The following is a 24,862-nucleotide window of genomic DNA, read 5'->3' on the forward strand; positions in this document are numbered from 1 at the left end:
GAGACTACAGTGAGGAGATCAGCTGGAAAAGGCTTAGGGCCAAAGTCAATAGGTCAAAAAGTCTTTTGCTCAAGATCACACAGTTCAGGGTAGATCGCGGTAATGTTCGTGGCACAGATTCCGGACGAGGTTGGTTGGTAGGAAAGTTAGTTCAAAGGGAAGAGAAGGACGAGCCCTCGGATTGGAGAAAGATTTCAAACACTTTCCCCGCAGCTGAGCGAAACGCACAACCGGATTTGCACAGTACCTTGAAACAGAGAGGGCTGTAGCTGAGGCAGACGTTCCTGGTAGTTCTTGCAGGCTCACGGTTCCTAAAGCGACTGTCATACGGATTAGAAGTAGGAAGACTGGAGGGTCCTGCACTACCCAGGGAAGAAACCAGCAGCAGCGCCAAACAATGAATAAAAGGTGCGCTCCTTAAAACCCGAGCAGGGTCCGACCTTCCTGGCTATCCGGCCCACTGTAGCTCTGTACAGCGAATTCGACCAGAGGAGGGCTCCTGGCTTGTAGTTTGGGTGAACTGGTTGGTTCCACCAGCTCAAGGGAAGAAGTTTCCTGGAGGATCTTCTATCGTCGGATTTGGAGATTCGGACCTGCAGCAGGGCTTCACCGGGCGGTTCAGTCGTTCTAGGGGTCCTTTTCTTTCAGTTCCTAGTTGGTTCATTCGTTCCAGTGGCGACTGTCTTTCTAGTCCCAGAGACCTGCTTTTTATGCAGTTTTCCCCCATTCATACAGCCTGGCTGTCAATCACACAGCAGGGTGGCTGGCTTGGCAAGGCCAGTCCCCTTAGCCAATCAGACAAGAGTGCGACTTGGGTTATCAAGGGAACCCATGGCAGGGGTCCGAAGATCCCTCCATCACATCCTGCCTACCTAGACTATCAGGTGCCTTAAGGAGGGCTTCTGTGCAGAAACCCGCAAAAAGACAGCGAGCAAAGGAGTCATCCCCGGTTTGGCACGCGAGAAAAACATGTAAGACTTTAACAAAAATAAATGGCGACTAAACCCAGCCGGAACCAAAATAAAATGTATTTGGTCAAGCGGATTTATGTTTGAGGCTAATATAATAGCCTAAACAGTAGGTGAGGCTCCAGTGCCCAAGGTCAAACAGAAAGTAGAAATACACATAGCAAAACGCATGTAAGAGTGGGAAAAAAGGCTCACACTCTTACCAGGTGAAAAAAAAATCCTAGAAATCCAGCAAAGCTGCTGGGGGACTCCTTAGGTAAGGGAAATCAACCATTTATGAGAATTCTCCCTAACACGCACTAACCCCAGATTTGCGCCTAAATTCATCTCAAAGTTCCATGTGAACTAATCGATTGAACTACCTACTTTCTTCCAGAATCCCACTAGCATGGCCGAAAGAAGCCTACACACACTAGATGTGCGCAGGGCAGTCATGTTCTATCTGGAAAGAACTAAACTATTGAGGGAAACAAACCAATTTGTCATTTCAGTGGCAGCTGGTAGAGAAGGGGATCCTGTCTCTAAATCTGCTATCTCAAGGTGGATTGTCAAATGCATCACACTGTTACACTCTTGCTAAGAGAGAACTGCCCTTCAAGCCTAGAGCACATTCTACTCGAGGCACTGGGGCATCAATAGCATTCATTGCATATGTTCCCCTTGAGTCCATTTGCAAAGCGGCAACATGAAGTTCTGTACACACCTTTACAAAACACTATTGCCTAGACAGAGACACTCATTCTAGGTCCGATTCTCAGGTGGGACAAGCAGTACTAAGACATATTTTCTCTACTGTTCCTTCTCACAACCCACCTCCAACTCCGGGTACTGCTCGCTAGTCTATGCACAGCATGTGATTCTAAGCAGATTAACCAGCATCAGAAGACGTGCATTACTTTCCGTAATAGCATTTCTGATGATTGTATCTGCTTAGATTCACATACTCCCTCGCTACCTCCCCGGTCGGGGTGGAACGCACATAGACATCTTACTACTTATCTCTTTTTCATGTACTCACTCGCGATAGCCTTGGTCTCCCTCATGGCAGAAAAATACAATCGGGGGGACCTTGGCGCATGAGGGATTTTGGGTACACTACACGTCACGATAGGGATAGTGTTACAGACAAGCCTATGCCGACGTCCCCTTTCGGTCCCCTAAAGACAAGATGCAATTACCACTGAATGTCGGACCATATTCGCAGCATGTGAATCTAAGCAGATGCAATCATCAGAAATGCTATTATTGTAAGTAATGCATGTCATTACACAGTTGATTAGTAAACTCGGGCATAGTAGACGTGGGTCTAGACTAGTACCAGATTGTTGGTAGTTTCTCCATCTATCCTGATGTTTAATATTGTAATTTCACACCCCAACACACCCAGTGTTTCCATTTGCCATACATCAATATTTGTTTTGAAAATGAAGGCAATCCCCACACCTTTCACGTCCTGTCTGTCTTAGCTTTAAATGTATTTCCTATCAAGTACATATGGAGTCTGTATGAACATTGTGACAACAATACAGGAAATATTTTTACTGAATCCACTTTGTATATACATTAAGTTCGCGTGGACAATACACCATGTTTGAAATGAAAGTTGTTCACATCTTATGCTTTGGAAATAAAGATCTGCTTCGAAAGTGTTGTAGCGTCAGCAAAGTTACTTGGCTAACAGTTGAAAATGGGTGGCATGTAAGCATGACCCAATTTGTGGATAACCATTAGATGATTATTCCTATTTTAAATTATTTACAAGTTCGAATTTGGCAAAAGTGCTTTGTTTTTTTAAAAAAAATCTCTATGCATGTCATTAAATTCAATCACAGAAGAATCAAATACAGAAAGGAATAGTGAACCAGAGAACACAAATCAAAATTATTAAATTGAAGAACATATCAATAAACATAATCAAATGATCCCTCCGACATACTAAGAACATTTTCATTTTTGTAAACCATAAAAGACCAAAATACAACAGTCAATAAAAACAATTAACACAGAACATACACACAAACACCAACACCAACACACAGACACCAAACCAAATCCCCCAAAAACCATAATAGTGAAAAGAAAAATATATATATATCTTTCCCCTTTCCTAACTCTTTTCCTTTCCTCTTCCTTTTCCCACTACACCATTTCTACACACTCCTCATACTAATCCGCAGCCTATATAGTCAATTAGGCATTGAATGGACCCCAAAACAGATTGTTCACCTCTTCATTGTCTTTCACTCTAAATGAGAACTTTTCAAAATTCGATAAGGTGCGCAAATCAACTAACCAAACTAAAGTGCTTGTTTGATTGCTCCACAAATGAGCGTGAGGGGCTCGGAAGACGACCGATAACATGAGCATTTGCAAAAATTCCAGGACTTTGAAACCACAAATTGTTCACTGTCTTCGGCCATGCATGGTCGAGCAAGTCCCCAAGACAGTTAAAAGGTGGTGCTAATGAACTGCCTCTTTGCTAGTGTTAAACTATAATTTGCACACGATCAGGTCAGACATCTAATTGTTCCAGATTTGGGGTCAGTGGCAATGGTTGTTGCTTTATCATTATCCAGTGCTTCCCGATGTGCAACCTTTGACCATGAAATGTCTTTACAGTTTGCTCAAATGCTGTTTGCCTATCAAATAAAGAATTTGATCATCAGGGGTGCGGGGGGACTATGGGAAGTCTCTAGGCCTGCTAAAATCTGCCAAACAAGTGATTCTTGTTTTTCTTTTCCTGCCATCAAATCTGCCTCATTAAGAGTTTGGTGGTAATGCCATCAGTTTTGCCACCAAACTCTATTACCAGTACCACCACTTTGTCCAGTGGAATTGTTGCCAGATTGCGAGTGGTGGTATGGACGGGTTAGTCTCCATTCCTGGAGTCTAGTGGACTACATTGGGGATTTGGAGGCATTGCCACAGCACCACACTCTGCCTGTTGTAATTTCTCCTAATGCTGGTATTAAAATGGAGGATTGACTTCCAGCACTTAACGACTCCAGTTGAATACAAATTTGGAACTCAGTGTTGCAATAAAAAAAAGTTGCATTAATGGAAAAACTGCCAAATATATTTAATGCACACCAAAATTCATGAGCCCCTAGGTCTTTGAGACATTGGAGGAGGAGTTTATATATACACACACACCCTGTTATTAATGACTTACTCAACTTCCAGACAAGCCTTGGTGCTCTGAGAACACTACAGTGGTGGTTTGTAACATAACGAGCTAGGAACATATTTTAACTCCTAGACGATGTGGATTTTCACGTTCATGGACTGCGGGCAACCGATTAAATGCACATGTGCATTGTAGGCAACATCAGACTTTAAACTATTTACTTGGATACTACGCCACCCACCTGAAATCCCATGTGTGTGTATGTATATATATACATATATATTTTTCCTTCCCCCTAGATGGAGGCAGCCCCTACTCCACAAGATAGAGGGAGCGCCCTTAACACTCAGAATGTTACAGGTTCTCCCTGAACGCCAGGCATATGCTGACTCATGCCATGGCACAGTTGCCATTTCCCGCCAGATGAAGAGAGCTGGGCCTATACGATGGTTGCAGCTCCCAGACTGCCGCAGCTCTCTTACGGCTGCAAGGCAGGTGGCACTCCACGGCCACACAAGTACATGTAGTTAAATCAGTTTGCTATAGACCTAAACCATGTTTGAAACCGAATAATACATACGCATTACTCTTTTTCTTGTATGCAGGGAGTGTTACCGTCGGATTGAAGAACTGCGTAACCGCCAGGACTTGATGAAAGGCGCATTTCTGAATGCCATGAGTTCCATGGCATCTGAAGGACAAGACGATCAGGATAGTGGAAGTGATGACGGGGAACTGCAGGTCCTGTTGTCCCAAGACTGGAGAGTTAAAGGGGCTTTGTTGTAGCATTGCACCCTTCAGACTGATTTTGCAGCAGCACTTGAAAAGGCATCTCTTTGATTGGATCCCTCATCAGCCCTGCATCAGCATGCAGAGCAAAGGGAATAATTCTGTGCTCGTGGGTGAAATACACTGCTCTGCCAAATCTTTACTAATAAAAAAGATGCTTTTTGTACTGCTCTGTCCATGACTCTTTCCCAGCGTTGTGATGCTTGCCTTTCACTTAATCAATGAAAGCATACCCACTGAAACCCAGGTCTTGCCAGAGCACTAACTCTGTCACCAACTTGGTGCCCTATTTCTATTTAACCCCTTAAGTGCAAAGGACGAGATTGCTCGTCCTAGGTGCACGTGGAATCCCATTGGGCTCGAAGCCAGTGGCAGGATGTGGGATGGAGATTGCCTTGCTGAGACCACTTTCTTTTGTGTTCATGTAGATGTGTTCAAATATGATGAAAGTTTAAATGCATAACAATATTTTAAAATCCAAATATGGAAAGTGTTTAAGCAAGATTAGTGTTTCCATAGGCGCAGAGACGTTTTTCAAGTTGGTACATGCAATTTTATTTTTGAGTGCGACATAGAAACTACATTTATAACATTTGCTAGTTTTTATACTGCCGTAAATTAAAGGTGTCAACACCTAACTTAATTGGTACTCATTTTATTTCCAATAGAAAGATAAACAGCTTAGCTGCCCTTTGCTCTATTTGAACATGTTCCCTTCTGTTATTTACAGATCACAGCAGCAATAGCTTAATTGTAGGAGGCATTGTATGGTTAGATGTGCTATGTTTGGTCTGTAACTCAAAAAGATGTCCTTCAAACCTTCATCTTTTGATAGAATTCGAGCATAGTGATGACCGACAAACAGAAGGTGGTGGAAGCTTACTGGCCTGTTTGTCTGAGGTACTTTTAAGGTGAGGTATGCTAAGTTATGTGTGGGGAACCTTAATTTTGAACGGGCGAGTTACACAATGGGGCGGCCAAGACCGTGAAATAGTATTTAACCCAGCACAAACATCTTGAGACCTGCTAAATAGTGGGCAATGGAGTTCATTTGATTCTATTCTACAGACTTGAAAAATGTTCTGTAGTAATGACTTCCTCATAAAAACTACTGCTAGCCAAAGTTTGGGAAGTTGTTAGTTTTTTTTTAAATGTATTTAATGTGTTATAGTTAAACATGTTACACATGTCATAGAAGTAATACATTCTAAAGACGTACATAGAACAGGTACATACAAATATATGCAAAAAAAAGCTCCTATCCTTTTAAACGAAAAAGGATGTGTAAATATAGGAGTATGAAATGTCTAACAGATTTCTTAAATTACTTCATGGTGGTTTGTTCAGTCAATCACATAAAACCCCATTAACAGACAAGTGTGCTAAAATCGTAAGGGCAATGACAAACCCATACCACCAAGATTCACCAATTAATCGGAATTAGCACCCTGGCGGGAGGAGCCAGACAATCAGGTGGTTAGGAGCGCTGGCTTGAACCGCTGGTGAAAACCTGTGTTCCATCCCACCTGACGGCTGGCTCCCCCGCCGCCATCTTCCCCCCACTTAACTTATTTCTACAGCGGCGGCACTCCCTACCCCCGCCACTGCTTCCTCTCTGCTCCTGCATGCCGACATGGAAAGGGAAGAGGGGCTCTGTATGGAGACCCACTTCTGTTTCCATGGCGTGCCCATCTTGGATACGTATTTTTCTTTGTGTTAGGGAGATTAAACATTGTTATGCTTCGCCCCCTCTCCTATTGAGACCCCCAGTACTTTTGCTGGACTTCTGGACCTTTTTCTATCTATCCTGAATGAGAGGAGCCTTTTTCCTCTCATTCATTCTTGGTGGCCTTGTGTTTTGGAGCTCTATTCTTTGTATTCTATCTGTACTATGGAGTCTGTCTGCTCCATAACTCTTAAAAGCATCTGGCTTTTTACTGCTGCAGCACACAGCTCCGTATAGGCTGTGTTGCTGGGGACCCCTAGGGTCCTCCTTTAAGATTCACTTTCTATATCTTCAAGTAACTACCGTTTTTAAGGCTAGAGAGATACTTGGTATCTCTCCCAAAACTCTATAGTCGGAGGGATTGGCACACACCACCTTCAGTGGAGTGCCAAAGGGATACATAGTATCCCCCCTTTCTCTCTGCTCATGTGACTTTTTAGTCACATAGACAATCACTTAGTTATGGCTGGTGGCAGTGGACGTGTTCTACCAACTATTTTGTATTTTTTCTACCACAGGCTATGTCCATAGTCTCGGTAGCAAAAACAAAGAGGTGATGGCTGGAAGGTTTAGAATTAATCTTAACCACTGGCAATGCTCTGGGCAACCCTCCAGACCACCGTTCTTCGCCTGCCAAGCCATTACAGAAGGGGAAAGACCATATGCAAATCAGGCTTGGCCCCACCCCAAATGGGGCAGTCCAGCCCGAACTGCTAGGCCACATCCCTTCTGCACGAGACCACAAGCATCCCCAAACATGTTTCGCCCTTGTTGGGGCTCATCAGTGAGGAGTAGCTTGGGTCTCTAGGCCCAGCAGGCACGGGACACACGTCTGGGCATACCCGTCCCACTCGGGGTGACAAAGCAAAAACAAAGAGGTGATGGCTGGAAGGTTTTCAATTAATCATAACCACTGGCAATGCTCTGGGCAACCCTCCAGACCACCGTTCTTCGCCTGCCAAGCCATTACAGAAGGGGAAAGACCATATGCAAATCAGGCTTGGCCCCACCCCAAATGGGGCAGTCCAGCCGAACTGCTAGGCCACATCCCTTCTGCACGAGACCACAAGCATCCCCAAACATGTTTCGCCCTTGTTGGGGCTCATCAGTGAGGAGTAGCTTGGGTCTCTAGGCCCAGCAGGCACGGGACACACGTCTAGGCATACCCGTCCCACTCGGGGTGACAAAGCAAAAACAAAGAGGTGATGGCTGGAAGGTTTTCAATTAATCATAACCACTGGCAATGCTCTGGGCAACCCTCCAGACCACCGTTCTTCGCCTGCCAAGCCATTACAGAAGGGGAAAGACCATATGCAAATCAGGCTTGGCCCCACCCCAAAAGGGGCAGCCCAGCCCGAACTGCTAGGCCACATCCCTTCTGCACGAGACCACAAGCATCCCCAAACATGTTTCGCCCTTGTTGGGGCTCATCAGTGAGGAGTAGCTTGGGTATCTAGGCCCAGCAGGCACGGGACCCACGTCTTGGCATACCCGTCCCACTCGGGGTGACAAAGCAAAAACAAAGAGGTGATGGCTGGAAGGTTTAGAATTAATCTTAACCACTGGCAATGCTCTGGGCAACCCTCCAGACCACCGTTCTTCGCCTGCCAAGCCATTACAGAAGGGGAAAGACCATATGCAAATCAGGCTTGGCCCCACCCCAAAAGGGGCAGTCCAGCCCGAACTGCTAGGCCACATCCCTTCTGCACGAGACCACAAGCATCCCCAAACATGTTTCGCCCTTGTTGGGGCTCATCAGTGAGGAGTAGTTTGGGTCTCTAGGCCCAGCAGGCACGGGACCCACGTCTGGGCATACCCGTCCCACTCGGGCTGACAAAGCAAAAACAAAGAGGTGATGGCTGGAAGGTTTAGAATTAATCTTAACCACTGGCAATGCTCTGGGCAACCCTCCAGACCACCGTTCTTCGCCTGCCAAGCCATTACAGAAGAGGAAAGACCATATGCAAATCAGGCTTGGCCCCACCCCAAAAGGGGCAGTCCAGCCTGAACTGCTAGGCCACATCCCTTCTGCTTGAGACCACAAGCATCCCCAAACATGTTTCGCCCTTGTTGGGGCTCATCAGTGAGGAGTAGCTTGGGTCTCTAGGCCCAGCAGGCACGGGACCCATGTCTGGGCATACCCGTCCCACTCGGGGTGACAAAGCAAAAACAAAGAGGTGATGGCTGGAAGGTTTAGAATTAATTTGTTAATTTGCATATTTAAGTAACTTTGGGTCTCACCCTAAGTTACTAGGGTAATCCAGACGTGGACCCCTTGCTCACTATTCTTAGAGAGGCGCAGATCCACCCTACTGATGAGGTCCAACCAGACCGAAACACGTGTCTGGGGTTTCTGGTGGTACTCTTGTTCAGAGGAGAATTGCCTAGCATTTCGGTGCTGGACTGCCCCAGGGCAGGACAAAGACTGATATGTTTGGGATATTTCTTCTCTGTGTAAGATAGTGAGCTAAAGACTCTGGGTAAGTCTCTCGTAACCAGGACTAATGTCTGGCAGAGGGACTCCCAGGACCCCCCTTGTTAATTTGCATAGTCTCGGTAGTGCACAATAGGCGCACCCAAGTACCAACTTAGTGGCTACCTTCTTTTTTTGCCATTACTAGCGTGGTTGTTCTTTTTTAGCCCTTCTACCATTCTGGGAGGAGGTCAGGGGGGGGTTGTGTGTGTTTTGCCTTTGGCAGGAACCAGTAGGCATCCCTGCCTAGGCTCCAGAGTGTCTGAGCAGGCAGGAAGTAGGGGAGGTGTTTTCCACACCCCCCCCCTGTCCTTTGTCTGCCAGGGTGCTTGAATAGGTCCAGCTCCCACAGGAGGTCTGGCTATCCTGCTTGCACAGCCAAACGCCCCTTTCTGTAAAATGCTGAGAGAGATTGCAGAGGAGTGTGTGCTGGAACTGTATAAAAGGTGAGGCTTCTGGAGCAAAAAGCAAGTCGACCACTGGAAACAGAAGTGACCGACGAAGACTACCAGAGACTCCTGCAGACCCTTCGCAACACTGTGAAGTGACCACTCCTGTCCTGCCCCCATTTTCTATGTGACAGAGGAGCTCCAAAGGGGACTCCACCTTCCCTTTGGCTGGTGGGAACAACCAGTCCCAAGACTAACTTTGAAACAAGCCATATCTCAAGGTCATAGGAGCTTACAGAGCTGCGGAACCCCAATACCATGAGACCTGCTGCCCATTTTGAGTGCATCATTATGGAAAGGCCAAATACATCTAAATCTTTGCTGAACCCGTAAAGACACTCCAGAGATCAGATCCAACTCGCCCAGACCCCCTCACCAGAGTGAGGGACGGCAGGAAGCTAAGAAAATTGACTGGGCGATCCGTGTCCTTTGTTGGTGCTGCAGAAAAGGCTCCAAAACCACAGAGTGAACAAAGAAGTTGCTAAAAGTTGTGCCACAGGTCCTGCCTCGAGACTGCTGCTAAGCGATCCTGTCTATTGTCCTGCCTTCAGTCACCAGACCAAGGAATCCAGAGGTCAAGTCCAGAGCTGCAACATCATGGAGCATCCAGCACGAAAATGCTATTCTAACCTGAGGCACTGTGGGGGAAAAAGGTATTGCTTACCTGATTCCAAGAAGACGCTCCAGAGTGTTGGAGTACATGTTCAGGTGTCCAGGGCAACCCCCTTTTATCTCTGACCCAAGCCGCTGCTTGTGTCCCCTTCTCAAGTCCGTTTTAAGGTCTCCCATGTTAGTTAACTTGCTGCTTCGACAACTCTAGACACTGGAAGAAATCCACAGGAATTCTTTGTAATTTGCTGCTTCCCAAGACTTCAAGTCCTCTCCGAAATACCTTTAGCTAGGGTTGTGTGTTAGGTTTTAAAAAAACTTACTAGGCAAAGAAACCGTCTCTAGAACCTTGAACTAAACTTACGTTGCACTAACTAACCATTTTCCCCCCTTTGAGTGACTGTGTTTGCAGAGTAAATGTACTACCGTATAACCTGTTGAAAACCGTGTGAGTGCGCAATAACCGATAATACGATAACATTGTCTTTACCCGTTAACGTTTCTACAAATGTAACCGCAAACAAGCACAAAAGTGGAAGTGCCCTTTGAAGTGTATTTTCAAGTAATCCGAAGTGTTCTAGTATAAACGTCTGAAGTATTTAAGGTGATTCTGGTGTAAATATAATATATACTTTTTATATAACTATATGTGTAAGTGCTTATTTGTTGTGCCTGTCTAGCTAAGATTCAGTGTACATAGCTACAACTCACATCTTCCTCTTAAGATAAGCCTGACTGCTCTGCCACTCTACCAAGGTCCTGAGATGTACAGACTGATACTAAGAGTTGGGGGATCTACAAACCACTGGGATAACTTCCTACAGTCTTACTGCTGGTAGGACTTTAGGAAAACTCCCTTAACACTTTGTACAGTGGGACGCGTGCAGCGTCCCATTGTACAAAGGAAAATACGTTGTTTTTTAGTTTTATAGAGTGCCAGATTATGACCTTTGCCCTAAATGGTAAAGAGCCTTGTACAGATTCAGGAATCTAGCACCACAGCTATTCTTATATAAAAGTGTCATAAAGAAGCACCAGATAGCTTCAGTCTCTGTACTCCACGCTCCTCTTATCCCTGAATGCATGATCTCCCCGATCTATTTATGTTGCCCTGGGCCTTTCCCTGTATCTGCCTCTTCCTTGTAGGGGCTGCTTGGTCCCATGTGCACTCACAGAGCAACCTTGCATTGGTAAAGTAACCTGGCAGTCTGAACTACATCAGGTGATCACAAAGACTTTCACTTCCACTATTCAAAAGAGTGTGAATTGCTGGTATTAGTTACCATGGAGAATGTGATCCTGTGAATTGCTACACTCGGGGAAACTGTTGGTTTTGTAAGGATGTAACTGGCACAAATGTGCATATGTTTTTGGACTAAGATGTTAGCACTGTTTTGCATGGTTCGACCTAATCCTGGTGCTGTTATCCAAAGAACACCCATTACTTCCATTTTGGTTCTGCTTCCCTTCAACCTGGACGTCCCTGTTGTGAAGAAGTGGGCTTATAAGGCTTTCGTTGTAACTATAAAACAGCTACTTAGAAATTGGAAGAGTCCCCCCTCTGAAGACTGGCTGCAGAGAATGGATATCCCGTCAGACAGAAAGAGGCTGGCTTTTGGGAGGATGGATTAACTCGATTATGAACTGCTGTATGCAGCCATTAATGATCTTTGCAACAAGGTTGGCAAGGGTCAGTCTTGCCCCCTGATTCAACACACCTTTTATTGACTGTCATATCCTCCTATTTCACCCAGTTCTCCAGAGAAGTGTTGTACCAGACCTTTTTGCACATTGAAATCTTGCAAATACAACGCCTTTTATCTTTGAATGCGGACCATTTACACATCAGTTGAGAGCAGTGGTCACTGCAAAGGGCAGGTAACTTGACATAAGCCCGAATACATGCTTCGATTCTTATCAGCATGGATGAAACTGCAGAACATGAAGGAGCGGTGTAGACATTTTTCTCTGAGCCTGTCGGAGCACAAAGTAAGATGATCAATTGTTTATTTCTGTTTACCTGCTGTTGTGTTTTGCGTCTGGAGGGGCATTTTGCATTCACATTTATTTTTTCCCAGCATTTTAGGATTGTTGAAATAAGATGGAAAGCAAATGTTAAGTATCCTTTTTAAAAACAAATGTTGCTTCATAGAAGGCACAAAAGTATTTTTCAGAGCTTCTATGTTGTGTGTGCATTTTTCATAAAGTTGCATCTATTTGGTGTGTTCAACAAAATATGTAGAAGAACATTTGCTACACATGTAATTTTCTTTGAAGCAAGACATCTCTGCTATACAACTGTTTATGGTTATGTGTTCAATTTTACGTTAAGTAATGCTTGTCGCACTTGCTGAGTCAAATTATTTTTACTCTTAGAATTTCATTTTGTTAAAACAGTGTGTTTAATACTCCCCACCTAAAACCGGTACAACGTCCTTTCGTTGCCTGCCTGTTTATCCCCAGGCTTTTTAGCGTGCACATTCCATCGAATGTGCTCATCGAATTTTTTAGGGGGGTCGGGGGGTAGGAAAGGGCAGATAAGGGTTTGGGCGGGTGGGCAATAGCAAAAAATAAGTGTGGGAGCGGGTCTGGGGGGTACCCCCCAAACAAAACAAAAAATACAATGAGCACATTCGATGGAATGTGCACATTAAAAAGCCTGGGGATGAACAGGCAGGTGATGAAATGACATGGAACACTAAAACCTTACCTGGGGCATGGATTAGTATTCCATGTCTAGTTTAAAAATCCATTTGTGGAAGCATTCGTTATCGTTACATGGGGCATATTTACATATTTGCGTATCTTACGCCCCCGGACAGTGAGGCCAGGAAACAGGACACGTTTGGGAAGCTGGTCCTGACGGTGGGGGCTACGACTGTGAAGGCTGCAAATTCCTTGCAATTATGGCCAGATATGATTGGGAAATGTGGCACAAGATAGCCCGATTCTTGATCATCTTCCGGAGCAACACTGTAAGGAGGTAATGCTGTTGGTTCGAGAGGGGGAGGAGGCCTCCAACCACAGCATCAATATTGCAGTGGACCTGGCAGAGTTGGGGTTTAACCAAATTAATTATGGGGTGGTGTTCCGACAGAAGGCCTGGTTGAAGTGTACGGATTTTCACCCAGAAGTCCAGTATAAGGTCATCGATATGCCCTGTGAGTGTGAACACTTGTTCGACGAAAAGATTGATGAGGCCGTGAAAGGTATGAAAGAGGATACCGAGACGGCAAAGTCTTTGGGTTCCCTGCAAGGTGGTCGCTCTTTTCACAGTGCTATAAATTGTCAGCAGCTGCGGGGATCTTGATAAAGGGAGAATGATTGTCATTACACCAATTACAGGGGGTCACAGCCTCTTTCAGATCTTCAAGACTACACTCAAAACATTCAAACTCTGACTCTCCAGTCAGCGTAACCACTGTTGCAAAACAACAATGAAATGGTTGCATTTGCAAATGAAATGGAAACTCTGCAAAACATGACTCTGTACTGGTAATCCAGTTGGGCATTCTAACTTCTATGTAGCGCTTCATGCCGGATTCCTCCAACTTCTAAGCTCTGTGATTATTATTAGCTCCGTTAATAGTCAATTTACTGTCTTCTGAAGGATGTAAGGCTAACTCGGGACAGTCAACATTTGACCATGAGATTAGATGTAGATTTTAGCATTGAGCATTGTATTCCAGTACATGAGGGCTTTTATCAATCATCAACAAGCAATTCTGCTATCAAACCTCAAAAAACTTAATGCAGGTCATGTTTGCTGCAATGTGTAAGATTTGTTTTGTCTTTAAAATTAAAATCTGTGCGGTTGAATTCCTTTTAATTACGGTTTACTAAATTCTTACTATGTGGAGTTTTTCTGATATCTGAAGCAGAGTTACCCTATGCCCTTATCCATGCTATATTAGTTCTATCTAGAAAGAGCTTGCACTGCAGAGGCAATTAACTGTTCCTTTTCTATGTGGGTGGTACTCCCACTGCTGTTATGCTATTCCTATTCTATGTGAGGAGAGCTTGGATCATTTAACCCCTGCTGGGTAGGTTCTTTGTGAGGAGACTTTGGACTGCTCAGCCTATGCTGTTCACGTTCTATGCAAATATAGCTTTGTTTTCTGAAGCCATTTATTTACCTGTTCAGTGTGGGGGGTGCTTGCACTGCTCCATCCCATGCAGTTTGTTCTCAGAGTGGAACTTCTACTTCTGTGACCGACTTTACTGTGGTAATCTTGTACTGTTTAGATCCATAATGTTCCTGTTACATGTGAGGAAAGCATGATCTATCGAGGTCCATGGCATACCTTTTCTATATTAGGAGTGAGTGTGCACTCCTGAAGCCGATGTTTCACCGGTTCTATAGACCCTTTCGTTATCTGTTCTTTGTGTGGCTATTGTCAACCCTTGCTTAACTTGCACAGATCCTCTCCACCTGTTGTACATGTCGACAGCTTGCATTGCTGTTAACCTGATTAGTCTTTTCGAGGGGATTGGGTCCTCCGACGTATTCCATACCTATGACAGGTAATGTCCACAGCTGTCCTGCTTCAGAAAATCTTCGGCATCTGCATCCTGCGTCGATGACGTCGATGCGCCATCCCCGAGGACGACGGCCGACGTCACCCGATGTGATGAGTAGGACGCACGACGCCCATAGCCTCAGTTCCCTTTTTTCCTCGAACGTGTTCGCTTCGTGAATCTCGGTACGCCTCGACTCTTTGGAGTTTGCTGTATTCTTCTCGGTTCGTTGAACCTGTTCGGTTTTTGTGAAAACCTGTTCGTGACGATGTCTACTTCGTCTTCAACCCCGCGTCCGGGCTTCAAGAAATGCGGGGTCTGTGGGTCCAAGATGTCGGTCACAGACTCACACGACGCCTGCCTCTGGTGCCTCGGGGAGGCCCACGATAAGGACGACTGTGTCGACTGCCAGTCACTCGCAGCCAAGGCCTTGTGGGAGCGCAAGAAGAAGTTGTCGGTAGGTCGGGTGTCTAAGCCCCGGAAGTCGAGGTCTACGGGGCTTTCGATGGATGACTCGAGAGGCGAATCTCTGCGTCGTTGGAAGTCCAGTGGGTCTCCTTCCAGGAGTCGGTCTTGCCACTCCTCCACCTCTTCGAGGCATTCCCGGAAGCGCCGGCATCGGTCGCCTTCCCCGTCCTCTTCCGAGGACTCCTCCCGTCAGCGGGTCGCTTATCCCACCATGCAGTGACACCGGAGGAATGGGCTTCCTTCGGGAAGCAGATGTTAGCGATTCTTGAATCGCAGGGCACCGGTCCGTCCGAGCCTCAGAGTGGGTTCGGTCGGCACCGGTCGAGAGACACCGCTCGTATGCCTTTGGGCTCGGGTGGTCGGCACGGCTCGCGGCAAAGGTCCCGCTCGGACAAGGGTAGCCGTTCTTGCCATGCCCGTTCCAGGTCCTCGACGCGCTTGAGACCGCGTGATCCTGTGCCGTCTTCAAGGAAGACATCGATGCCTGTGGCGCCGAGGTCATCGACGATTTCTCTCGAGGCTCTGCCTCCGAGGGGGTCGTCGGCGCCTAGGTCGTCGAGAGACACACTTGGAGCTCCAGCTTCGAGGCCTGTGTCGACGCCGTTGACGCTGGCGGCGCTGCAGCTGACGTCGACGCCGATTCTCTCAGCGCCGCCCTCGACGCCTTTCGAGGCGGTGGTGACGGAGGGGCCCCATGGCACGGGGTTAGCCCCTAGAAAGGCTCTGGCTAAGGTCAGGCATAGCTTTGGTCCCCAGGTGTCTTCCTCTCACCGCCTGGAGTACATTTCAGAGGGTGATGAAGGCTCTGATGAAGGCTTGGTTCTGGTTACGGTACCAGCTGAGCTTCTCTCGGGCCATAGCCAGTTTGACCTGAGGCAGTCACTGCATGATGCCAGTGGACTGGACACCTCTCCGGAGGTGGAGTTTTATAGGCCGGAGCCTGGCACTCATGCCGATTCTTCGTACCGGCGCCTTATGTCTTTGGTCACTGAGTACTTGGGATGGTCGGCTCCCCCAGGGGAGTTCGTTCAGGATGATCTCACGGACATCCTTGATCTTGGTCCCCCTCACTGACCCGGTACTGCTGTTTCATATGGCTCTGCAGAGAAGGGTGGCGGCGGCTTGGACTGCTCCGGAGAGTCTCCCGGCAGTGGGCAAGTCTTTGTCGTGAAAATACCGTCCAGCCAGTAGCGATCCCTGCTACTTGTCTAGGCACCCCACCCCGGAGAGTTTGGTGGTGCAGGAGGCTACGGCCCCGGCAAAGCAGGCGTCGTATCCTACCATCCCTCCGGATAGGGACGACAAACGTTTTGACGGCTGGGCGAAGAAAGTGTTTTCTTCAGGGGGTATGGCGCTTCAGGCGGCCAACTCCATATGTGTCTTGTCTCGTTTCACACACACTATGTGGAACTTTGTTGCTTTAGCGGCTGAACATATTCCCGAAGGGGACGAACGGGATGGTTTCCTTGCTATGGTTGAGGATGGCAAGGATGCCATGTGTGAGGCCGTTCAGTCGGGTTTGGACATGGCAGATTGTGTCAGCCGGTCTATGGCGGCGAGCACCATAATACGCAGGTTTGCGCGGTTGCGGAAGTCTGGGTTCGCTTCTGATGTGCAGTCCCGGCTCCTCAACATGCCCTTTGACGGTGAACATCTTTTTGGCAGCAAGGCTGACGAGAGCCTTGAGAGGGTGCAGACCTCCAAAGCTGCAGCAAAGTCGTTGGGCGCTGCAGTTTGACGACCTCTGTCTTTTCGTCCTAGGGGAGTTGGAGGGGGAGTTCCTTTCGCTATTACTCGTCCTTCAGTAAAGCAATAGGAGCTGTCAGTCAAAGAGGCCACCGTAAGAGTGCCAGAGGTGGAAAACAGGGTACTCGAGGTGCCAAGGCCGCTCGGGCAGTTGCCTCTTTGCCCTCAGGCAACGGCGCAGCCGTTATCACTCAGTCATGAGGCCAGGTCCCATGGTTTGCCGGTTGGGGGAAGGCTGGCGCAGCATCTTGTAGAGTGGCGTGCCATTACTTCAGATGTGTGGGTTCTGGAGATCATAACCCACTGCTACTGTCTTCCTTTTTGGCAGAGGCCTCACGACAATCCACCTGGGAACCTCTCTTTGAAGAGTCCGGATCCGCTCCTTCCGCAGGAAATTCAAGCCCTGCTGGAGAAAGGCGCCATAGAACTGGTGCCTGTAGCGGAGAGGAACAAGGGATGGTATTCCCCTTATTTTTTGATTTCAAAGAAAGACGGGGGATAGAGACCCATCATGGACTTGCGCGGTTTGAACAAACTCCTCAGGAAGGACAAGTTCAAGATGGTTATTCTCTCTCATGTCCTCCAGGCCCTTCAACTTCAGGATTGGTTGGTGTCTCTCGACCTCAAGGATGCTTACTTCCATGTGCCGATCCATCCCAAGCACAAGAAGTACCTGAGGTTCGCGGTTGGCGACTCACACTTTCAGTTTCAGGTCCTGCCGTTCGGATTGACCTCTGCCCCAAGGGTTTTTACCAAGCTCATGGTGGTGGTGGCAGCGCATCTCAGGCAAGGGGGGGATTCACGTCTACCCCTACCTGGACGATTGGTTGATCAGGGGGAGCTCTCCCGAGCAAGTCCTGGATCATCTGTCCGTCACCTGCCACTCCCTTCACAAGCTGGGCTTCTCCCTCAATTTAAAGAAGTCCCATTTGACGCCAACACAGCGGCTCCAGTATATCGGAGCAGTGCTCGACACATCTCTGGGGCTGTGTTTTCCTCCTCAGGTGAGGGCTCTTCGCATTCAGCAGAAGGTGCACAAGTTTCAGCTTGCCCAGGCTCTCCCAGCGTCCGAGTTCTTGAGACTGCTCGGCCTCATGGCATCCTGCATTCTTCTGGTGCCAGAGGCCAGGTTGCGGATGAGATCTTTGCAATGGGCACTCAAGCTCCAGTGGTCTGTCCTCCGGCACGATGTCGGACCCTGTTCAGGTGCCGCCCTCGGTCGCCCAGGACCACCTGTGGTGGGCCGTCAAAGGCAATCTGATGAAGGGGGCCCCATTTTGGCTGCCCTGGCCAGGGGTGATGATCGTGACGGACGCATCCCTCACGAGATGGGGAGCTCATGCCAACGAGTTGACAGTAAGCGGTCGTTGGTCTCCGTTGGAGTCCAGACTCCATATCAATCTGTTGGAGCTGAGGGCCGTCAGGCTAGCCCTGAAGGCTTTTCTGCCGACTGTGCGAGGAAAGAGTGTCCTGATTCTAACGGACAACACGGTGGCCATGCACTACCTCAACAAAAAGGGGGGCAGGGTCACTTCCTCTGTGCAGGGAGGCGATGGAGCTAGAGTTCTGGGCCATCCAGCAGGAAGTTTCGATCTCGGCTGTTCATCTGGCCGGAGACGACAACGAGACGGCGGACGCTCTGAGCAGGCAGAGCGCGATCTCTCATGAGTGGGAGCTGGCTCAGGAGATTCTCCTGGAGATCTTTGCCCTTTGAGGGACCCCTCAAATGGATCTCTTCGCCTCCAGTGTCAACCGGAAGGGCAAAAGGTTCTGCTTGCGGGAATTTCCTTCAAAATGAGGCTTGGGAGACGCGTTTGTGGTGGAGTGGTCATTCCCACTGCTGTACGTGTTTCCTCCAGGCCCCGTCATCCCGCAAGTACTGCATAGGTTATGGAGGTTCGGTTCCCGGATGATCCTCATTGCTCCAGCGTGGGCCCGGAGGACGTGGTACCCGGTACTCAACTTTTCCATCTGCCCGCCACGTCATCTTCCCTACCGAGGCGATCTGCTCTCACGGGAGGGGGGTCAGGTTCTCCATCCAGAGGTCAGATCCCTCAACCTTCACGTTTGGCTTCTGAAGGGTTGAGGTATAAGGATTGGGACCTCCCTGAAGACGTGATGGAGGTGTTGCTCTCGGCCAGGCGGCCGGCAACAAAGTCTCTGTACCGTTGCCGTTGGAGAAAGTTCTGCGACTGGTGCAGAGTTAAGAATGTGGATCCTTTTGAGTGTGACATTCCCATGTTTGTCTTTTTTTGCTTTCCTTGGGCCACAGGGGCTTGCAAGTGGGGACCAATAAAGGTTACCTGGCGGCGCTGTCCATATTTAAGCGCTCGTCTGAAGAATGTTCCTATTTTAAGATTCCTTTAATTTCTCAGTTTTTGAAAGGGCTCACTAATGTGTTCCCTCCGTCACCTTTTCTGGTGCCCGGTTGGGATTTGAACCTTGTTCTTAAGTTTCTTATGGGTGCTCCGTTTGAGCCTTTGCATTCTTGCCCTTTGAGACTGTTAACTCTGAAAACTGTGTTTTTGGTTGCGGTTACTTCTGCTCGCATAGTGAGTGAGTTAAAGGCACTTTCAGTTAAGCCACCCTTCACTGTGTTTCATAAGGACAGGATTGTCCTTGGAGTTCGTCCTTCTTTTCTTCCGAAGGTGGTTTTGGAATTTCATTTGAGCCAGAAGATGGTTCTTCCGGCGTTCTATCCTCCTCCACATCCTGGTAAGGAAGAGGAGAGGCTCCATAGGCTTGATCCTAGGAGAGCTTTGAGCTTTTATATTTCGCGCATGTCCCGGGTCAGAGTGGACGATCAACTTTTCGTTGGTTACGCTGGGAAGCGCTTGGGACAAGCTGTGATGAAACAGACTTTGTCTCGGATTATTTTAGCTATCTCTGTGTGTTACCGCTTGGCGGGTAAGGACCCTCCGGCTGGCTTGCGGGCCGTTCTACCAGAGGAGTGGCTGCGTCGACTGCCCTGCAGAGGGGAGTTCCTATTCGTCACATCTGTGATGCAGCCACCTGGGCTTCAGTGCATACTTTTGTACGTCACTATCCCCTTGATTCCATCAGAGGGCAAGATCTGGCCTTTGGCAAGGCAGTTCTCTATTCCGCAATTTGATTGGGCATGCTAAATTTGTATTCTAAATTCTTTCCCACCTCCTTGCTTGGTACTGCTTTGGGAGTCTGTCATAGATATGGAATACGTCGGAGGACCCAATCCCCTCGAAGAACAAGTTACTTTCTTACCTGGTAACGTTCTTTCGATGGGATGGTCCGACGACGTATTCCATATCGCTGCCTTCCCCGCTGCAGAATTTCTTTTGCGATTGCAGCTTGCGTTCCGCAAGGCATTGTGTGTCTGACTGGCAGAAAACTGGTGGCACACGTTCATGGAAAAAACTATAACTGAGGCTATGGGCGTCGTGCGTCCTACTTATCACATCGGGTGACGTCGGAGGAGGTCCTCGGGGACGGCGCATCGACGTCATCGACGCAGACGCCAAAGATTTTCCGAAGCAGCACAGCTGTGGACATTACCTGTCATAGATATGGAATACGTCGTCGGACCATCCCATCGAAAGAACGTTACCAGGTATGAAAGTAACTTGTTCTTCTGTTTGTTTGAGGGAAGCCTAATCCGCTCCTACTCAAGATTACTTGATCTATGTATTAATGAATCGTTAAAAGGTATATGCTGCTGTTGTACCTATTCTTTGCATGCAGGGGAAGTCCACAGTGTTAGTGCTCATCTGCTTCCTTTGTGAGGGGTGTTTGTTCTACTGCACACTGATTTATATGTTAATTTGAGAGAAAGATGCTTTTATGTCATACAGTTTTAACTTTTTGGATTCGTTGGCTAGTTTTTCACACTTTTTAATCTTTTATGGATGCCAAAACTCATTTTTACTCCTTTGAAATAACGTAATCTCAAAAGTTTAAAAATAGCGAGTAAAATACTCCCACCTCAAAATCTTATCTGCAGCACTGATTATTTTTATTTTTTATTTTTTTACCCCCCTCCTAATTTGATCCCTTCCTCATTTGTCTCCAGCCATCCTGCTTTCCTTGTGTCCCTGTTTATAAGGCATTTTATGGCAGTTTTGTACAACCCCCTTTTTAGGGCTGTACTACCACTAACATTGGAGTTGAGGATGGATTCCTAGCATCGGGCCTGGTGGACAGATCTTAGGAGACTACCCTAGTTATTGTGAACTGGGAACTCAGAGGTAAGCCAAAACCCAATCCATGTAAACGTTGTGAGAAGTCAAGTATTCTCAGGAGAGTGATTGGGGTCAGGGGTCCACAATCAGTCCGCACAGTGAAGTACACACTAATACAATTTAGACAGGTATGTACAAAAATACAAATATTTATTCTTGGCCTTTACAAATACTAAAAAATGAAACTAGCAGGTGATAATATTGCACAATACTCAATAATAAACATTCACCATTGGTTCTTAAAATGCATTTAAATGACTCAATATAAAAGTTAAGTCAATTAATGCAGTAAAGATGGAACCAAGTCACAAGTGATTTTCCCTAACTTCAGCAGTCCAATCCCTAAGAAGAATGTTTAGGGAGTTGTCCATATAGGTGATACAATCATGCTTGATGAATAGGTTCTTCTTTGTCAATCCTTTATTTTGTTAAATGAAGCTTAAACATCACCTTGGATTTCCTTTCTTTTGGGCTTTGCGTACCCCGCTCATCACTTCCAGCCATGAGTTTGCTTATCTCTTAATTATTCTCATGTGTGTATGGTGTCTTTGAGTATTTCAAACCTAGGTTGTATGATGTCCGAGTATTTCAAACCTCTATACGTGTTTCACCACTTACCAGTGGCTATTCAGGAGGATTTACATGAAGTACTACGGAAGCTGCCAAAAACAGAATAATGTTAATTTAATTAACCTGAAATGTTTAGTTAAGTTCATCTATGGTGAAATGTCACAAGACCTTAAAGGTCAGAAACGTCTCCATTCACCTACCTGTTGGTAGTTTTAGAATGAGTCTTGACTGGTCTTCAAAGAAAGTTAATTGAAAAAGAACCAGACAAATTAAATGTCTGTGTTTCTAGTGTATATTGCGGGGAGCCAGGAATGAGGACTCATGGTTTTGGTTACAATATTTTATACTCGGTTGGGAAAATGCCTAACTATCCCTAGTCCAGGATGTGTTTCCCTACCTCACCTGAAAACCTAGGGTCTGTCCTTTGTCAAGATTTCCAAATGAAAGATACGCCATGTGTGCAAAATCCTAGCCTGTCCTTCACACTCGGTGCAAAGGGTATAGTCTCTGGTTTTCAAGGTGCACAAAACGTTCAGATCCAGAACAAAGGTATACATCCAACCAAAACGCTCCAAGTGGACAAAGGTCAGAATTTCCAGGGAATGGCTTGCTTCGCCAGGTTCCTTTTTAGTGATTGGAAAAGTTGAACCAAAGAATAATGAATTTTCCTACAACTCCAAGAGGATATCGCCCTCACCCTCCTCCCGTTGTGTTCACAGTTCTCTGGGAAATGCCTCCCTTCCCCAGGTTTCTCTTTGCATTCAAAACAATTAAATATTCCAAGGGCATGTGTCCCTTTTAGGATTCACTGTCACTGTGTTATAATTTGGATGCGGGTCCCAGACTCGCAGGTCACCTGGTATACTCCCCTGCCAGGCTTTAAGTGCCTCTCACATTTCTCTGCTTCCTTTCCCTTGTTGACTTGGTGTCCGGTTACCCACTGTATCTTCGCCGCGTCTCTCTCTGCTGTGCCCAGCTCCGGCTGTCTCGCGTTCTCGGGCATCGGGCTTCTGTTTTCGCTGCCTGAATTTGCCTCCATGTCACTACACCTAGCATGCTTTCTCTGTGTTCTGACAGTTTTCAGCACAGGTCGTGGCAGAACTCGCTCTCTGAAGCTCACACACTGGTCTTTCAGCTGTGGTCGATTTAAGTTTCCTGACATGATTGAGCAACTTCAAAAGACTAGGCCGCTGTTTTGGTTTCTTGGTCTTAGTAATCTTCTTTGCTCCTTCCCTCTTATTCATCTCAGTTGTTACCATGCTGATCCTTGTGTGATGTAGGGGAATATTTGCAGTAGATGTAATAAGTGGGTGAGGAAGAGGGGGTAACCATATGGCATCAGTGCACTACGAATGATAGGAACATCCCTAAAAGGGAATGGAGGTATGTGACTTCCTCCTACGATGGTATGTCCTGCCCCTGAGGGTCACCTCCACCCATGTGGTTCTCTAACTGCCCCCAGAGTTGGGATCAGTTAGCGGCTGCCTTCCCCCTGGCTACATGGCGAGAGACAATCCCAGGGAAAGGAGTGACGACGCATCAGATTCCTCATCATTTATAAAATTGATTTGCATGTCAAGGGTTTGGTGTTCCAAAATGGCATCTATTTACGTTGATGGCATCATCGTGCTCCATTTCCACGTAATGATGTCCTCCAGTATCTACACAATTGCGGCCATATTTGATATTCGTTCAAAGTGGCGTGTGAAGAATGTTTATATTGTTCACACCATACGCAGATTAAAAAATGAAAATCTAAGTGCTATAGCTAATCTTGATTATGAACCGTTTCAATTGAATATATTTTTGTAGTAAGAACATGTAGAAGAACATGTATTTTTAAACTTTTTGAAACACTGAGTGATAGTCCTAATTCTGCCAATGGATATTATATGAAGACCTCTTAGTTTGTAAAATGTCGTCTTTTTGATAGATACAACATATACATTATATAACTTATGTTGACAATTTTAAAAATATTGTACACAGAGAATAGCCATTACAGGTAGGTAAAAAACTAATTGAGTTCTGTTTGGCATTTGTCCATTATGTGAATCCATCTGGCTTCCTGTTGTCTCAACTCCAATTCCCTGTTGCCACCTCTCAAGAGGGTCTACTGTTGCTAAACCCATACACTTGAGTGTCTCAGTGGGCATGCCCGGATATTCCTATTGGTAATGTATGGCCATTCTATACTTAACGTCACCATTTGTTTTATTGTTTGCAGATTTTCAAAGTTACAATTGACGTATGGTGCTACCAATGTACACTTTTTCACAATGGCATATATCACAAATGTAGTGTTGCAGTTAATAAATGTACTGGTTTTATGTTTGTAACCATTATTATAGTATCCACTTTCTCCATCATTTGTGGGTATACCTTGCAATTGCAACATTTGTAATTCCCTATTGGTAAGGGTCATTTACAAAATTATTTCTTTTTAGGTTGTAATAAACTTGGACTGATTGTTTTTGATTGTTTTAGACTTATGACAAATCATGGATGGTTGTTCATCAAGATATTTAGTGATGCCTTTGTCCAAATGCAGGATGTGGCAATTTGTCTTAAAGATGTGCATGCTCCTCTGATGATCTGTACTGAATGTTATTCATTTAATTTTGTTTTCAAAATCTATTGTGGATGATTTCCTCTCCATGTGTTGCAGTAGCACAGATCTTGGTTTTGTGTTGGCTCTAGACATGACTTGATTTAAAGTGTGTTGGTTATAAACTCTTTCCCTGAATTTGTTATAGTGCTGTCCAAATGTTTTTCATATTCTTCGGTATTGCTTCAATTCCTTTTAATTCTGAGCCTTTCTCCATGTGGAATGCTTTTGATTATGTGGGCAGGATGGTTACTTTTTGCATGTATAATACGGTTTCCTGCGGTTAGTGTCCGATAGTGTTGTATGAATCTCATTTTTATCCACATATAATTCCAGATCCAGAAAGCTGATTTTCTCTCCACCTTGATTCATTGTCATCTTAATGTTGTACTTTTTTTTTTTTCTTTTTTTTTTCTTCTGTCGATATAATTGATGTATTCTAACTTGACATTACTATGACGTGAGAAAAGGCTATTTGAAGCAGTTATTCAGAGCGAGAAACATCAGAACAACTGAACTGGAGGTTGCAGGGTGTGTAAATGTGAATGAAGATCTGGCTGTACACTCACTAGCTTACTATTTAACTTGGGCCTAGAG

At 46.3% G+C, this 24,862-nt stretch overlaps 1 protein-coding gene across 1 annotated transcript in view; it reads left to right on the forward strand.

Annotated features, from left to right (window-relative positions):
* Positions 1 to 5,522, forward strand: part of ZNF830 (zinc finger protein 830) — a 612,967-nt gene extending 607,445 nt beyond the window's left edge. The window contains exon 10 of the mRNA XM_069620545.1: positions 4,701 to 5,522. Within this exon, the coding sequence (XP_069476646.1) occupies positions 4,701 to 4,881 (181 nt within the window). The 3' untranslated portion in view covers positions 4,882 to 5,522. The remainder of the gene's footprint in view (positions 1 to 4,700) is intronic.
* Positions 5,523 to 24,862: the final 19,340 nt, after the last annotated feature.

Source organism: Ambystoma mexicanum, chromosome 5q (genome assembly GCF_040938575.1).
Source record: "Ambystoma mexicanum isolate Mex_15411 chromosome 5q, UKY_AmexF1_1, whole genome shotgun sequence".
NCBI lineage: Eukaryota > Metazoa > Chordata > Amphibia > Caudata > Ambystomatidae > Ambystoma > Ambystoma mexicanum.